The sequence below is a fragment of the Barbus barbus genome, assembly GCF_936440315.1.
Source record: "Barbus barbus genome assembly, chromosome: 33".
NCBI classification, from domain to species: Eukaryota; Metazoa; Chordata; class Actinopteri; order Cypriniformes; family Cyprinidae; genus Barbus; species Barbus barbus.
The window spans coordinates 8,111,961-8,129,820 of record NC_136761.1 but is presented as its reverse complement, the minus strand read 5'-3'; the positions used below and the strand labels follow the sequence as shown (position 1 = coordinate 8,129,820).

General features: G+C 39.8%; 3 protein-coding genes across 7 annotated transcripts in view; all 3 read right to left on the bottom strand.

The window, feature by feature from the left end:
• Positions 1–17,860, bottom strand: part of LOC306852915 (protocadherin Fat 4-like) — a gene marked incomplete at its 3' end in the record, with an annotated part of 273,486 nt that overhangs the window by 93,705 nt on the left and 161,921 nt on the right. The gene's annotated exons all lie outside the window — the stretch shown is intronic.
• LOC306853487 (protocadherin alpha-3-like) overlaps positions 1–17,860 on the bottom strand; it is a 126,928-nt gene that overhangs the window by 15,213 nt on the left and 93,855 nt on the right. The window lies entirely within an intron of this gene.
• The window catches only part of LOC306853481 (protocadherin alpha-C2-like), a gene marked incomplete at its 5' end in the record, with an annotated part of 79,460 nt that overhangs the window by 18,180 nt on the left and 43,420 nt on the right, over positions 1–17,860 (bottom strand). The window contains one exon of one of the 5 annotated variants that reach the window (XM_079390934.1): positions 15,164–17,630. The exons of 3 other annotated variants lie outside the window; for them this stretch is intronic. In XM_079390934.1, coding sequence (XP_079247060.1) covers positions 15,164–17,542 — 2,379 coding nt within the window. Of the gene's footprint in view, positions 1–2,182; positions 5,014–15,163; positions 17,631–17,860 lie in introns of those variants that run through there. One more of the 5 variants, XM_079390931.1, reaches the window with a different exon arrangement.

The window sequence follows — 17,860 nt, the reverse complement described above, 5'->3', positions numbered from 1 at the left end:
GGTATACAGAAACTGGATTGTTGTTTGAGCTTCACACCTCTAAATATAAACACACCCAGCTGTCCTGAAACATCGCACTGCAGAACAGGCTAGAGAGAGGGAGGGCGAGAGAACAAGCGCAAAGAGAGGGAAAGAGAGGAGAAAAAGAGAGCTGCAAGGCTGATGCCAAGATAACTGAACCTTGATGAGGCCACCGTCCGAGAAAACAAGGAACTCATGAGAATCAACATCTGAACTCTTTCTCATGAGATTAACATCCTCAACAGTTCACTGTTAATCTACCACATCTATTTCCTTCACTCACTCTCCCTTGTCCACCCCCCCCCCTCCTCCTCCCCCTAAAAATCAGAGTGAACAAAATCAAAGTGAACAAGAGTATGACAATTCATGTTTGGTATCTTTTAAAGGTCTTACAGCATCTGGGGGGGGGGGGGGGGGGTTCAATTGAAAACACCCCTAAAACATAGCAATGAAGTGCAAAATTTAAAATAAAGGTAAAATGCCAGTAAAAAAAATCAATACAGAAAATTTAGTTTTTTTTTTTTCTTTTTTCTTTACAATGTACTATATGCAATTCTCTCACAAATTACTTGAGATGCATCTTCCCACATAAATCAAAGAAGAATCCTCACCACTATCTTACAACTCCCATGTGCCAAAATCATTAATAATCAACAAGCAAACAACAACGTTTGGTAAATTGATGGCTTACTTGGATGAATGAATGATGCATTTATATAGCGCTTTGTTGTGTATTGCTGTACACCCAAAGCTCTTTTACAATCATGTGGGGGGGGGGGGGGGGGGGTCTCTAGATATTAAAATGAGGGTTGTAAAAGGTTCAGGAAATCTGTAGGCAGATCTCCCATACAATCACTGTGTGTAGTTCTCATTACCAGGTAAATGCTTCTAAATTCTTATTGGATTCTAAATTTTTATATGCGTCTAAATTCTTATTCTTATTGGATGCTTTATATAGTCTGAATTGGATTTTGAATAATTACGTAGATTACCTGGTGAATAAATTGTCATGCTTGGATTATTTCTGAATTACTTTGAAATTATTTTCTCAAGTAGATAAAGTGAAGATCTATATTATCGTAAATCTGCGTCCAGTGTTCAGTACATACTAGATTTCAAGTTAGGTAGAGCAGGTGGGATTCTAGGTGGATGCAGCAGGTGGGATTCTAGATTTTTGACTTGCTAAGCTGTTATGCAGTCGCATTCACTGCAGGGGCTAGACAAAACTACTATTGAATTAAATAGCAAGCATGGGCGCATTAAATAATATTAGTCATAACTTCTGGCTAATGATCAGACTGGTGAGTTTACAACTGTGAGATCAGTGTTAACGGCAGTGCAAGACTTTGAGCAACACAGATTCCTAATGAACAAGTAAAATATAAAGTAAAGAGTTCAACAGAATGATCAAACATTTATCTAAATGTTTATCAAAAACTGCTATGTAAAAGGAAATAAAAGGAAAGACAGTAACACACAGGAATCTTTCTGTCACGCCAATGGCTACCATCTTTGGACCAGTGGGTGATCCCTACAGAGCACTTCTCTTTAAATTCATAACTGATAAAATGCAATTTGAGGACAGCTGTAAACAAGTGGAAAGAGAGTCTGATACCCTAAATCATAAAAACTGCACACTCACACATTCTGCAGTTCAAACTGAAGGCTGCTGCTGTGAATTAATGAGGCACAAAAAGCAAAAGCAAAAAGGCTCCAATATAACAGGATCCATTACTGAGCCCTGCTGTACACCAAGCAAAACACCTGTTATTTCCACTGCTGAAACAGGCCAGTAGAGGTAGTGCAAAATGTCAGCAATACAACTAAACAACTTCACTAAACTGTAATTTTTTTTAGGTTTTAAATAAAAAAAGATTACTGGAGTATGTTTTACTAGTGTCTACTTGAAATAAATTGTGAAATTTACTAGCAATTTCTGAGTGAAAACTGTTTCTACACCAATTTTGTGTGTGAGTGTGTGTGTATTTGGAAACAAAAGAAAAAATGTTGGGGCTACTCCTAAATCATCAACACATCTGAGGGTGAAAAGGTACCACATTATTGAAGAGAAGAGAATTTATCCTTTCTTCATGCATGGATGAGGCAGATAGATGGATGAGTCACTTAATGGATGCTATAACAGTGTGGGCACTGCACACACCTGTATTGCCGTAGCGTCGGGCATGCTCAGTCTGCGCACAAACTGTCCACTCTGTCCTGTGAAGAAACGGTCTGCCCCCGAGCCCCAAGTCCCACTCACTGGCCGGCCCGTATTGTAGAACATAAAAGTGTCACTTCCTGAGGTGGCGGTCATGCAGGTCTTATAGCAGTATGTTTTGGTTAAAGAGCCATTTCCTCGGACCTCAATGTAGTGTGGCTCCACTTTTAGGTCTCTCCGCATTACTGCAGACTGTTGCTGGAATGTGACACCACCAGCAGCACCCCCACCTGCAGCTCCACCTCCTCCGCCACCTGCAGCACCACCACCACCACCATCTTTGGGTGCCTTTTTCATTGTAGTCTTCTTTTTCTTTTTGGACCCACAGCAAGGTGAGCAGGAGCAAGCATCAGGTTGGCTGCAGTAAGCATGGCAGCGAACAATTGCTAGGACGAAGATAGTGAGCAAAAAAACAAAGGTGGTTGCACTGAGGGCAATGATAAGATAGAGGGTTACATGGGAGAATATCATTGTGCCGTGTGGCCTGATAATGCGTTTTGGGTCCGGGGCCACTTTGGGTGGGAGCTCCATAACAGCAATGTTGATTGTTGTAGATGCGGAGCGAGGAGGCAAACCATGATCTCGTACATGCACTGTGAGACTAAAGACTGTAGAATTGTCCTCGTTTACTCGCCGTGTTGTACGGATTTCACCTGTGTATTCATGCACCTTAAACACGTCCAATTCCGGCGGGTGATGGAGGCTGTATAGCAACCAGGCATTTTCTCCAGCATCTAAGTCCCAAGCCAGGACACGTGAAACAAGGACTCCTGCCTCTGAGTTACGCAAAATAGTCTCTGTGGAGTGTGAGCCATTTGCCGCTGGGCGAACAAATTGCGGGCTGTGGTCGTTGGAGTCCATGATGTAAATATAAACAGTCGCCACTCTGCTCAAAGGTGGCACACCATTGTCTTGAGCTTTAACCTGGAAATGAAACTCACGCAACTTCTCGAAGTCAAAAGATCGCAGTGCATACACCTCACCTGAGGCAGGTTTGACAGAAACATATGATGCCACTGAAATACCATGGTTGTTGTCATTTAGGACGGTGTATGTGATACGAGCATTCTCACCGGCATCAGGATCTGTTGCCTTGACAACACACAAAGGTGCACTGGGTGTATTGTTTTCTGAGACATAAACAGTGTATGAAGTCTGTTCAAAACGTGGTGGATTGTCATTTACGTCTGCCACTTCTACTCGTACCGTCATTGATGATGAAAGAAGAGGTGTTCCACCATCTGTGGCTGTAACTGTGACATTGTATGATGCTATTGTCTCCCGGTCCAGGAAGGCAGAGGTAACAATGGTGTAATGGTTTCGGAATGATTTGATTTTAAAAGGTAGATTTGGGGGGATGATGTCCAAGCTGACCTGCTTGTTTTGTCCAGAGTCTTTGTCGTTTATGCTTATTAAAGCCACCACAGTATCTGCACGAGCGTCCTCCCGAACTGGACTGGAGAGAGAGGAGAGCACAATCTCAGGAGGGTTATCATTCACATCCAGCACCTCCACCACCACTTTACAGTGCACTGCTACGGCCCCTTGGCCTCTGTCTGCTGCTTGGATATACATCTCATAGCTGTTGGTTTCTTCATAGTCCACATTGCTTTTAACTCTAATTTCTCCACTGTCTGTGTCTACGGAAAACACCTGCCTCACTCTATCTGGCGTGTAAGAGCTAAATGAGTAATACACCTCCCCATTGGAGCCCTCATCTCTATCTGTGGCGTTTAATTTAATTACCAGCGCGCCAACAGGAGAGTTTTCCCGCAGTTTCACTTTGTATACAGAACTGCCGAAGACTGGCACATTGTCATTGGCATCCAAAACACGCACGTTGATTTTGGCTGTGCCTGAGCGCGGAGGAGATCCGCCGTCAGTAGCGGTGAGTAGAAACTGGTGCGACTGCAAAAGCTCGCGGTCGAAAGGCTTTTTCAGCACGAGCTCTATGTGTTTTCCGTCTGCAGGTGGTTTGGTTGAATCGAGCGCCAGGTGTTCGTTTGAGGTGAGGCGATAATGGCGCACGGAATTTGAGGCGTCGTCAGAATCCTGCGCGCCTTCAATGGAAAACCGCGCGCCTGGCTGTGCGCCCTCGGAGATCTCCAACTGGTACTCGTCTCGAGGGAAAAGCGGCGAGTTGTCATTTGCATCCAAAATCTCAACATCCACGTTGTGCTGTTCGAATGGGTTTTCTAACTCAACGTCAAGGCTAAGCGTACAGGTGCCGCTGAATTCACAGAGCGTTTCGCGGTCAATCCGGTCGCTTATAACAAGTTTACCAGTTTTGTGGTTGATGCTGAAGTATCGCCTCGCACTGTCGGAGCTGATTCTGATCCGACGAGCCGAAAGCTTTCGCAGATCCAGCCCGAGATCCCGAACAAGATCACCAACGACAGTGCCGCTCTCCAGCTCCTCCTGAATGCTGTAGCGAATTTGTGCATTTGTAAGGACACTTAGTAGAACAATGAATAAACAAAAACAAAGAGGCAGGTTCTCTTTTATGCTGCTACATCGCCCTGCAACAGCCATCGCAAGCTGGCAACATCCACAGACGGATTAAAAACCGCTTTCCTCCTTGAGAGCTCCCCGCGCGACAGCTCCAAACCACGGCATCCAAAAAACGGGCGGACTATGAGCAGGATGACCAAAGCCTCCGCTGCGCTACCTTTTTAAACAGACATTTTCCTGCTTCATCCATGTTCTCTCTTTTGTTTGCGCCCCAGCCCTTTTTTCTTCTCTCCTCTCCGCGAAGCTGACTCTTGTTTCCTCTCACAAGGATGCTGCCTATCGCTCCCTCTCTCTCCTGCCCCCCTCCCTTTCTCTGTGCTGTACAGGCGGGGGATGGGAGCAACGCGCTCTAACCAGCGCAGCTCACTGCATTTCAGCACCTCCGAACAAAAGCATCGACAAGCTTATTAACAACCAGATGCGCCAGGAAGAATAAAAAAACAAGTATAGTAAGAACATTATCGTTTTCTCTCGCCTTTTACAGCATTCGTCTTGTTTTCAAAACATTCTCATTAATATCGATTTAAAACGCGACTGCATTCAATCACAGAGACAGTGCCACCGCCCTTTTTTCATTGTCTCCTCTTCTCAGTGCACAGCTGAGGTGACTAGATGGGATTCTATACAGTAAAATTGCTCACATTAAATGACATTTCACATACGCACGGCGAATTATATTTTATCACAACATGTTTGACTTTTAATGAACATATACATTTGATTTGCAATGTCCGGACTACTTTGTTCTCGCCTTTCATTTCAGAAAGCCATCTCACTTCTCATTGTCTATGCATTCGACACTGCTGACAGCCTTTATAGTTAGCCGTCAGCATTCACTCGCTGGCCACTCACTCGCTCTTCCTACTGTCCCCAAAACTGACAGATTAAATTGTCACCGATTACAAATGGAGCATCTCTGACTGCATTGCCTCCCCCACACATTTCCTTCCTCTCTCTATCTCTCTCTCTCTCACACACACACACACACACACACACACACACACTCTGTCTTCACTCTTGCTTTTACCATGGGGCTCATCCACTCGTTAATTTTTATGTATAAAACAGGTGCAAGACAAACGTTCTGATACAAGCCAGCCCACCAACATAATGCCACTTTCCTCTTCTGTACCTGTGAACATGAAAAAAGTGCACACATATGCTACCTGCAATTTAGCCATATTTCTTTCCAACCAGAGGAATATAAAAAATAAGGCAAACGCAACAAAGCGATTCATCCTAAGGATGCAACATGATAAATGCTGCAATACAAAGCTACAAGAAAAAAATAATCTAAAATAGAGATAAAGGAAAGTATAAAACAATAAGCAGAAAATGTCCTCTCTCTCGCTCTCTCTCTTTTAAATAATAGAGTTAGGGATGATCACGGTAAAGATGACGGTTCGAGAAAGTGATTTTGAGCCACGGGGCGCCGCTCATTCACCAAACGCAGGCTTCTTAAGTGGATGCAAGGTTTGTAAAAGTGAGTGGAGATAGGAAGGTGCAGGGCCAGTGTTTAAGACATCCAAAGAGCCATAACAAATCAAAGATATAAAAAGCAAACTAAAATACTGCACATTCCTAATACGGCTTGTGGGTCCAGTTCTGTTGCAGGCCTTTTGATGCCAAGTTTCAAACGAATAACGGCACCTCACAGGAACCAATAAAACTCTTTAATTAATCAAGGCCAGGCGGGAAGTTACATCAGACCGCCAACAGTCCTGACACTGTATCTATTAATGTCCACTGGGGCTATTAGATATCCATTGGAAGCTATAAAGTCTAGGCAGTGTATTTGGCTCTCTCTCTCTCCAGGCAGACATTAGCACACATCTCACACATCCGAGCCGTCAGCTCACGCTGTCTCTGGGCAGAAGTGACCAGACTATGGATTTTCACGGTGCTTTGCAATGTGACTATACGATTGACGGTTAATGATGACTTGAAACGATGATGACCTGAGCTCATGTAAATTCAATTAAAAACAGCAGTTCGATTCAATTATTCAATTATGTATCTTTCGTCTGACAGCGATAAGCACGCGAGTAGCTATAAGGCGGTCCTAAACACCTGCCTACCTTTTGTAGCCAAGACTTGAAGGTATATGGCTACACAGAAATGCACCTACCCTGACAAATATTCACTTGATTAAAAAAATGTGACAACTAGCGGTGCTATTTGACGACAAGTGATGTCTGGCAGGATTAAATAGCAGTGCTATGTTTAGGTTGATGTTTAGACGGAATGACCTAAGAACCTGGTGCTTTGAGTCATCAGGCCACAGGGCGAGTTTTAGCTCCCCCACATTCCACCCTCTCTAGCCACCGCTCGCCTCTCTCTGCCTCTGGAGAATCCACACGCCCACGACAAGACAGAACGCAGCGACACGCTCTGATCAGAACTAAGGAAGACAGAGAGAGAGCGAGCGAGAGTCCATAGCTTCGTAAAAACGAAAATCAATTAAAAACCTTGATTTGGTCATAGCTGTAAACACCCTTTCAACATTATATTCCTTTTTGTTTTATCAGTTTTATCTCTTCTTTTAATATAAATGGCCATTTTGGCTTTACAAATACAATTAAACAATTGACACTCATACTTTCATTTTTGAACATTTAAAGCCCAAAATAAACGTTTGCACAGAAAACCTCTCATTAAAACAATTAAAACGATTTAGCAAACCACCAGATAAAGGCTTAAGTCTTGAACGATACAAAAAGTTATGAAAAACGGTCTCTCTCTGAAAACAAAAAGTACATTCATTGCTAACACCTGGATTTAAAACAAATCAAAGCATTAACAGCAAGGGAGGGAGAGAGAGAGAGAGAGAGAGAGAGAATAAGAGAAAGGGGTGGATCTTAAGTCTTTAAAAAAATTATTAAGAATAAGTCACAGAACTTGTGTGTATATCCAACAAATTCACAACAATACTGTACAATAAATTAGAGCTATTTATACTGCAGATGTGGCTTGCCTCATTTTAAAATATTTGATATACACATTTATAAGTAATTATATTACTATTTTAATTAATAGCATTCAATGCAAACTGTGAAAAGATAACCACAGGCAACTATTCAATTCATAAAAATATTCTTTGCACAAAGTCACCAAATGTATTCTTTTCTATTTTGCTCAGCAAAGGTGAGCTCTGACTGCGCTGCCCTGACATTTCACAGACGCTCCCCGCGGGACACACACGGCTGTTTACGCCCATTTCAAAGAGGAGGAAGAAAAAAACCTGCGATAATCTCGCCAATTATGCACGCAAGCTGATCCAAACACCTGGCCTTTCCTTCGAGGTCTGTTTAGCATGTACACGCACACACATTCTCTCACTGTCGTTTTCTGTCTCTCTTTGTGCTGTGATGCATTTGTACAACATTGACATCTCCCTGTCTTACCTGTTGGAACTGCATCCATCTGCTGTCTGCTGCTAATTGTTTCCCCCCTCTCTCGCGGTTTTAGATGAAGTTATCTCTCCTACTTTCTGGTCAAACGGACACCTGTCAGACTCAACAAAAAGACGCTGTTTTGCGCCTTCTGAAGACAAATTTAATGCAATTCAGTGTCTTAAATGTTATGCAATTGCTGAATATTTCTGTATCGGAAGCTTTTTTATCAACAAATAAAACCTTTCATTCTGCAATTCTCATCGACGACCCTAAACCATTTATTCGCTTGCTATGAAATTTGTCTGTACAATGTTAAATTTTACACCTTAACTTCAACTTCCTCAGATTTTCTTAGCTTTTCTAGATGTAAACAGGACATACACACATTATTTACCCACAGTGGCATCCAAAAGTCTGAGACCACTTTTTTGTGTTTCAATACACAAAAGCAAATACACTTTCAGGATTGACCATATTACGATAGATAGATAGATAGATAGATAGATAGATAGATAGATAGATAGATAGATAGATAGATAGATAGATAGATAGATAGATAGATAGATAGATAGATAGATAGATAGATAGATAGATAGATAGATAGATAGATAGATAGATAGATAGCATCACCTCATTGTATCAGAGTCTCACCAGTCACTGTTAGATATTATTTTCCAGCTCTACTCACTCATTATAAGTGACTCTGAAATATTAACACTGGATCATTACAGCGCAGTTATTGCCCCTTTAAAAAGACATTCATTAGACTGCAATAATGGCTGTTGTGCAGAACAGAGCTTTTGCAGGCCCAGCTTTGTCACACAGTTGTTAGAGGTGAGTCTGAGTAGAAACGTTTATGAGAGTGAATTCGGTTACACTTTATTTCGATAGTCCACTTTAGACATTCTACTAACTATAAGTAACTTTGTAACTATATGTCAACGACATGTCAACTAATTCTCATTAATTTGCAACTACATGTCTACTAACTCTCAGTTGGGTAGGTTTAGGGTTAGTAGAGTAAGCTGACATATAGTTGCAAAGTTTCTGATAGTCAGTATGTTGTATGTTGTGGACCCATTAAAATAAAGTGTTAGAAGATATTAAGCAGACCGTCTACTAATACTCTAATGACTGCTAGTTGACATGTAGTTGCAAAGTTACTTACTGTTAGTAGAATGTCTAAAGTGGACTATCAAAATAAACTGTTACCGTGAATTTTCTATAATTCATGTGTTGAATTGTCCTCACATGTCTTTATAAAATGAGGGTCATTATGGGAGGGTGTGAGTCAGTGTTGTCTGTCTAAAAAATGTGTGTGAGTCAGTTTTGTGACTTCTGTTTGACTGTGGCTTCCCTCTTCATTGTCACACAGCTCAGGGCCATAAGTGATGACCTCACTGCACTCATTCACAGACCACCATGCTCTATTTGATAAACTATTTATGTATTCAGTTTTTTCTACTATGTGTATCTAATTGGATATTTTCCATAGATGTTTGTTATAGAAACATGTAAAAAAAATATTGATACAATTAGATATATTTGCTCAACATTTACATCAAATTATACATCTTTATAGTACAATTTACAGTAAATATCTATGGATATTTGTTTTGATTAAAGCTTTTCAATGGTATAAGCTACATGAAAATATCAAGCCGTATATGTTTGTTATAGAAATATATTAATTGAACATTTGACTTTGTTACAGTTAAATAAATGTATTATTAAAAATGAAAAATAAATTCATATAATTAAATGTATAAGGTATTCTATAAATAATATTTTATAGAAATATAGAATTCTGTAAAAATATATCCAATTAAATTCTACATTTGTATTGTGCAATTGAATGTAAACAACTTTGGATATATGTACAGATTACAACTTTGCTATATTATAAGATACACAAAAATATCAATATCACATTTAATAAAGTTCAGCTTTTTCCTCTCCTAACATTTTTATTTAATTTATTTATTTTTTCCATCATCCTTTACCATTTTATTTCTAGGCCACCTGAATATTAATTAGATATAGGCTGAAAGACCAAGAAGAAGAAAATACTCTGGGTGTGTCAGCATGAATGGGTTGTCAAACAGAGGATGGGTAAAGTCAGACCTCTATGGGTACAAAGAAGAACTGCAGGTCTGCATAACTAATATCAGAATGCATGTTGTCATGGAGAAAAGCAGCAATGGGATGGAATAAAAAATACATAAAAAAACCTGTTTGCAAATTTCATCTCTAAACATGCTCTTATCCTCAATACTTATGTCTGCCGGAAATTTCCACATTTCTCCTGTAGTGTGATTATTTTTAAAACAACCTATTCTCCCTTCCTCTTTTCCTTCTCAGCTGCCCTTAAATAATGGTTTAAATGTAGACTAAACTGGCATATTCTGACCAATCATGAAACTATTCAAATTTAAAAGAAAAATTTAAAGGCAAGAGTGAGTGAGAAGGCAAAATATTTGTATCTTCTTTCTATATTTCGACATTGGTAAACATCACAAAATATGCAATAAAAAAAATATGTAAAAATTGACATTCAGAAATTGTTAGAAAATCTGACAGTAACAAAGAAACAAAGAAACTAAACCATTACATTAAGTAGAAAAAAACTGAAATTGCCTTATTATAAAACATACTCAAATAATCTCTTTTATTTACAACTTCAAAAAATTATTTATTTTAAAGAACTGTAATTAAATTGAATCATTGCCAGAACAAATATTTACATTCTCTAATAATTAAAACTCCCAAGATAGGCGTTACTAATCATAGCCTAGATTTTCAAAAAAGCATTCAAACTTCTAGTACATCTTCAAAAGGACATTTTAGGGACAGCAGAATAAATAAAACATTCAGAATTCTCTGTTCTATTCTCTGCAGGCACATCTAAATGCACCCAAAACACTCTCTGCTTCTGTAAACCAACGTGATCCCCGGATCTGTGATCCCAAACCATGTGTAATTTCTCCTCCATTACATTTCTTCGTCAGAGAACAGTCCATGATTTTACTAAACATAAAACAAAAAGTCAACCCCTGGGATCCTGATAAACCCTGCTGCCTCAGCACTGGCTGCCCTTCAGAAGCCTGATTCTAAAATAGACGCCTGTGGAGGTGAAACAAAGCTATCAGGCAATGCAGACAAGCCTCAGTAATCCTCTGCACAGACAGAGCTGCAAAGCCACTGAGAACCCCATAAATGCTGTGTATGTGTGTGAAAGCAAGAATAAATCAAATAGCCAGGTTTTCCATTATTTTTCTTTTCTTTTCACCGCTTGCCCTACAAGAACAGTTCTAGAGTCAGTGTACATTCACAACTTAGGACAGACACATAACAGTATGTATATTTCAGAATGAATGCTGAAATATTATAATAGCATAGGGTAAGTGTTTTCAAGGGGAAAAGTACCAGAAGCAGCATCTCTGTATTCATGCATGTATTCAATAGTAATTATTATTGTAATAGTAAATGGAATAAATTGTATTATTCAATTATTATTGCAAGTATTTCAAAATATTCAATAGTAATTATTATTACTGTATTCAAAAGTATTATTATTATTATTATTTAAAATAATAATAACAATTACTAGTAAATTTCACAAAATTACAAAAACTGAAGAAAAACCCCACATTGATTTAAACATGAGATTTTTAAGTAAAAATGCTAAAATCGTACTTTATTGCAAGATGGACTCCAAAACTTTTAATTTACAGCTTTGAAAAACAATTATTTTCACTCTTTAATAGTTTTGTACATTTACAGCACACAGTAGGCCTACACACAACAGTTGGGTTGCTGCAAATTGTTTTATTTAAAAGGTTGTTAAATGAGTGCATCAGGAAAAAATAGCTGCTTAGTTTGTCAATTTTTGCTAAGTTTTTACATTGTGGTTTTCAAAGAGTTTTGCAAAGACAAATGTCCAGGCTTGTGTGTCCTACAATTAAAGCTCCTTCCAAGTATGAGCTAATATATGCAAAAGACTTGGCTTATGACACTACATCTAAATTATAATACTGGAGCACAAAATTTATTTTTGTTAGTAAATTTAGCCACTCTGTGGGAAAGGAAGTGATTTTATTAAAAAAAAAAAAAAAAAATTAATTCTTTCACTAAAAACAATCAGGGTTTACATCCTAAAGGCACTACTGGCGCCGCCCATGTTTCATCATCTTTTCCTGCTCCTTGTCTCTCCCTCTCTTTCTTCCTCTCTGTCTCTCAATGAGTCTATGATAAATTCTGTCATGTTTAATCAGTGGCTAAACTCCCAGTGGCTGCCGTTTCTCCACTCACACTCCCGAGAGTGAATTAATTCAGCAAATCAGGTTTTTATTGTCTCCCCGACACCCTAATTTGTTTGCCTATGCCACCTGCTTCCCCTTTTATTCCCTCTTTTTCATGAACATACTCTAAATCTACTGTCTTTCTTCCTTTCATTTACCGTAACAGCTCACCACACCCTTTCTGCTCACACAGACTCCGCATGCTCTTTCCCGTTTTCTCTCCCCCATTGCTTTCTCTCTGTCTCTCTCTCACTGTGTGTGTGGGTGTGGCAAAATGCAGCATTGGCTGGTTGTAAAGAAACAGAGCCCGGTCACCATGACAACCTGAAGATGAAGGGATAAGAAAAGACACTAAGTGCCAAGATTGCAATGTAACATCATTATGGCATGTGTTTGGACAGGAAGTGAGGGAGACAGAGGAGTAGAGGGAACAAAAGACACATGTTACTTGATTAACAACTGGTCAATGATTGTGCCAATAAATCATGTGCTTTAGCTCATAACTGTATGACATAACTACAAATGGGTTATGATGGAGCAAAAAGTATTCAATATGTTATGGTTTATTTTGCTCTAAACTCATTTCAGGGAGTCAGGGGGACCATAAACCTAACCAAAAATCTATTATTGCCAATTTTATTCTAAATGTTTAAGGCTAAATACAATACATATTCTGTGCTAAGATAATCTTTAAAAAATATATTTTAAATGATGCTGAAAACGAACTGTTAAATAAGTTACATATTGATTGATTTGAACTGATTGATGGACAGAGTTGAAATGTACCAACTATAACAACATTGTAGCAACTAACATTTGCATTACAGATGCGATTCAAAATTCTTTGCTTTAACATTCTCATTCTTGCAAGTCATGAAGAATTTGAAGGAAAATGTTCTAATGACATGGTCTTGGGGGAAAAAAAAACATTAAAATATTTCACTGCAAAAGAATATTGTGAATAATAAATCTATCCTGCAGCACAGCTGATGTTGAATTGAGTTTCTCCTCATGTGAGTGGACCTCTTTGCATTAAGGCACATTACTAAAATGTAAAGCAATTAGCTGAACTGCATCTTCGTAATGTGCTTATGAAATCAATTTAATGCTCTGTACAAGCCAGAGTCAGTGCAGGACTGTAATGAAACCTTTGCTGCTGACACTCTTACTCATACTGCTGGTCAACAAATATCAAATGTGCAACCTCTGCTCATATAAGCAAACTATCACAAACACACACATATACTGCTCACTCTATAAACAGCATGACTGTGTTTGCGGTTGTTGTCACAGTTACTCTTGTCCTCAGCAGAACTGGAGCACAGGGTGGGGCTTCGGTGTGATTGACAGTGATGATGTCAGAACTATGAGTTCAGCCTGCAAACCATGGGCTCCTGCAGCACAGAACGGAAAATTACCGGCCCCTCCCCCCACTACACGTCCCATCTCTCTCCCTCTCTATGGATTTTTCGCTCTACATTTTATCCCATCTCTCCTTCCTCAGCACCCCACTCTCCTCCCTTTCTCTATCCCTCTTTTTCTCTCTCCCATCCCCCTTTTGTTCTCCCACACAGGCAACATGCATCCGCTTAGAAGGAAAATCTCAGCCGGTGCAGAGACAATAATAGAGCTGAATTCTGCTTTGTGTGGTTGTGCTTAACACAACAAAACACAGCAATGCACAAACCTGCAGGTGTACTGTAAAAGATCAGATGAGATAACATTAAAATATATATATATTTTCTCATCTCATCTACTGGAGCTATTAACTGGAGCTGTGTGTGTGCGTGTGTGTACAACATATATATATATATATATATATATATATATATATATATAATTTGCGAATGAGACAGTACTATAAATAGGGATATTTGACAGCTCTTCTCCAAATTACAGGCTGTAGAAATGATCTGTATTGCTCCTACCCTCAGCTGCAAGGAGAGACAGTCTGTGGCTGCACTGCAGTTAAAATTCTAATCTACTGAACCCTGTTTACAAAGTGAATTTAAACAAAATTTCCATCGGGAAATAGCTTCTAAAATGATTGAAAGGCACACAGAAAGGTTGAAAAGGCACACCACCAGTGCCTGCAGTAAGTAAAAAAAAATAAATAAATAAAAAAATAGGGAAAAGGCATGCGTTCAGTAAGATAGCACTGGCAAATTTAAGCCCAGTAGTAGCATCCTTTGTTGCTGTTTATGTGCCAGAAATCACCCAAGGGGAGCACAGAAGCCGGGCATGGCCTCTTTAACCAACATGACACAGGCAGCGACAAATCCGCTCCACGTGATAGCCATCTGACTCATGTTCAGACCTAGAAACAAACGTAGTAATCTCTGCATAATACAAGTGGCCAGAACTGGGGAGAAAAAAGGCAATAAAGAAAAAAATTAAAAATAAAATAATAACAGCTGCAAATATGAGGAAAAACCCTTGAAACTGATCTGTATAGTTTGGCCAAACATAAAATTTGGTATTCCATACAGGCACCATAAAAAGTACTGCTCAATTCAGCTCACTGTTGCTGGAGATGCTTATCAGTGTGTTTCAGCACCATGGAGAGCTCTCAATCTCAGGCAATCTAAAAAGGCCCATGATTCTGTAGAGGTGTCAGGAACTCAATACAAGGAACTATGTAAAAGCACACATAGGAACTTCAGGTGAAAAAATATATATTTCATCTGGACAAATAGAGGCCCCCTATAAAGGCTTACCTTTTCTTTATTAGGAAGAGTTTGTGTTCTTGTAAAAGTGTCTCCTCCATTAATACTGATCAGTTCTGCATCTGCAGGTGGAAATGGCGCAGGGAAAACCACTACGTCACTCTTCAGTGTGTCGGAGCTAAAACACACGTCATACTGCTGAGCAGATTTGGAGTAAGACCAGCTCCCGTCAGGGTGAGTGGTGATCATCGGGGCGCTGTACCTGCCCAAACTGCTGTCTGTCCTGTGGCATTTTACAGCTATCAAACTGATGAGACTCAGGAAAAAGATGACGGACACGCACACAATGGCGATCAGCAAATACAGATTTAAATCCGAGAAACTCTCCTCCTTTATCGGCGCGTGTCTGAATGGAGTCTTGACGTCACCTGCGCTTTCAACAACCACAACATCAATAGACACAGTCGCTGACAGTGAGGGCTCTCCGTTATCACAAACCAAAATGACCAGCGGGTGAGTTTTCAGGTCATTGTCACTCATTCTCCTCTTAGTCCTGATCTCCCCGCTGCTGGTTCCGATTCGGAACAGATTGTTTCCTTTGGGTTCAGAGATGTGGTAAGACAGCAGCGCATTGTACCCAGAATCTGCATCTACAGCCCTGATCTTGGCCACAAAGTAGCCCGCATCAGCAGAATAGGGAATGTTCTCCGTGTTAACGGAACCGAGCTCGGAATAGGGCGCGAGAATCCCGGGACTGTTGTCATTCTCATCCAGGATAAAAACATTGACAGTCACATTACTGCTGAGAGGAGGAACACCAGAGTCTGTGGCTTGAACTTTGAACTCAAACGTTTTTGTCTCCTCATAGTTAAATGACTGTAAACTGTATATATCCCCACTGTCAGAGTTTATAATAACAGCAGAATATGCATTTCCAGATTTATGAAGTGGTTGCAATAATCCATAAGTAATTTTGGAATTTTCATCTAAATCTGGATCAAAAGCTGAAATAGTGTAAATGATTTGGCCTTTAGGACCATTTTCTTTAACAAAGATATTTATGACAGGATTTGGGAAACGTGGCGGATTGTCATTAACATCAGATACATATACTGTAAAAACACGAGTGGCAGAAAGAGGCGGAGTCCCTTCATCTGACGCCATGATTGTGACATTATATCGATCAACACGCTCTCTATCCAACGGCCCATCGACAACAAGAGAATAATAGTTTTTATACGACGACTGTAATTTAAAAGGAACATCACCTTGCACTTTCCCATGCGTATTCCCATTCTTTCCCGAGTCTTTGTCCGATATCGTTATCAAAGCAACCGTTGTTTCTTTTTTAGCATCCTCCCTTACTGTGTTCACTTGTGACGTTAATGATATTTCTGGCTCATTGTCGTTTATATCTAAAACCTCTATTAATATTTTACAGTGCGCGGATCGCGGACTCGACCCTTTGTCTTTAGCCTGAGCGTGAATCTCGTATGCATTGTGTTGCTCAAAATCCACACTGCCTTGCACTGAAATCACGCCGGTGGAAGAATCCATTTTAAAAACGCTGTTTGCTTTGTCATCGCTGTCTTGGTGCACTAAAGAATAAATAATTTCACTATTCACACCCTCATCTAAATCAGTGGCATTTAGATTTATGACTAATGTTCCCACTGGTGCATTTTCAACAAGACGCACTTTGTAAAGAGCTTTACCAAACACGGGTGCATTATCATTCACATCTTGCACATTTATGACTATCTGCATTGTGCCTGATTTGGGAGGTTTTCCTCCATCTACAGCAGTCAGTGTGAGCTGGAACACAGGCTGTTTTTCTCGATCTAAAGCTTTCTGCAGTACTAACTCAGGCGACACACTCTGCTCTCCTCCGCTTTGTACATCCAGAGAAAAGTGCTCGTTTGGACTCAGCTTGTAGTTTTTAACCGAGTTCGCTCCAACATCAGGGTCCGACGCTCTAGGCAACTGAAATCGGTCTCCAACAAAGGCATTCTCTGATATGTTAAATTGTTTAGACCTAACACGAAACGACGGAGCATTGTCATTAATATCTAAAACACTTATCTCAATGCGAAACAGGTTTAAAGGATTATTAACAATGGCTTCTAAATTCACTGAACATTGCGGTGACGCTGGACAAAATTCCTCCCTGTTGATCCTTTCGCTGACAAACAGAACACCGGTTTTCAAATTAACCTCAAAATATTTCCTTCCCAAAACTGCGGGGATATGAAATCCGCGTGATTCCAGTTCTTGGACATTCAAATTAAGATCCTTTGCGATATTTCCAACAAACGTCCCCGTGTTCACCTCCTCTGAAATGGAATATGCGATCTGGGCTGAAGCTATAGACAGCAAGCGCAGCAAAACCAGACAAAAAACGGTCCCGTCAAGAAGAATTATCCGAGCCATTGCGCATCTATTTCGTAAATATTAATAAAACACTTTCCAATCTTTGGTATGAGCATATATGCCCATTTGTTTCAATGCTTACAGCCATAAAGACGAAACAGAACAAAGCGCATAAGCGCGCGCTCAAAGGAGATTGAGGAGGAGCCAATGTGGGCGCGCACAAAAGTTGCAAAACACCTCAATACTGACACCAAGTGGCTTCGAAAACTATAAAATGACAATATCAGTTAAAACATTACTTTTCTCATTATCTGTACATTTTAGAAAAATGGAAAAACATTTGTTTTAGGTTATTATTTATTTATTTATTTATTACGC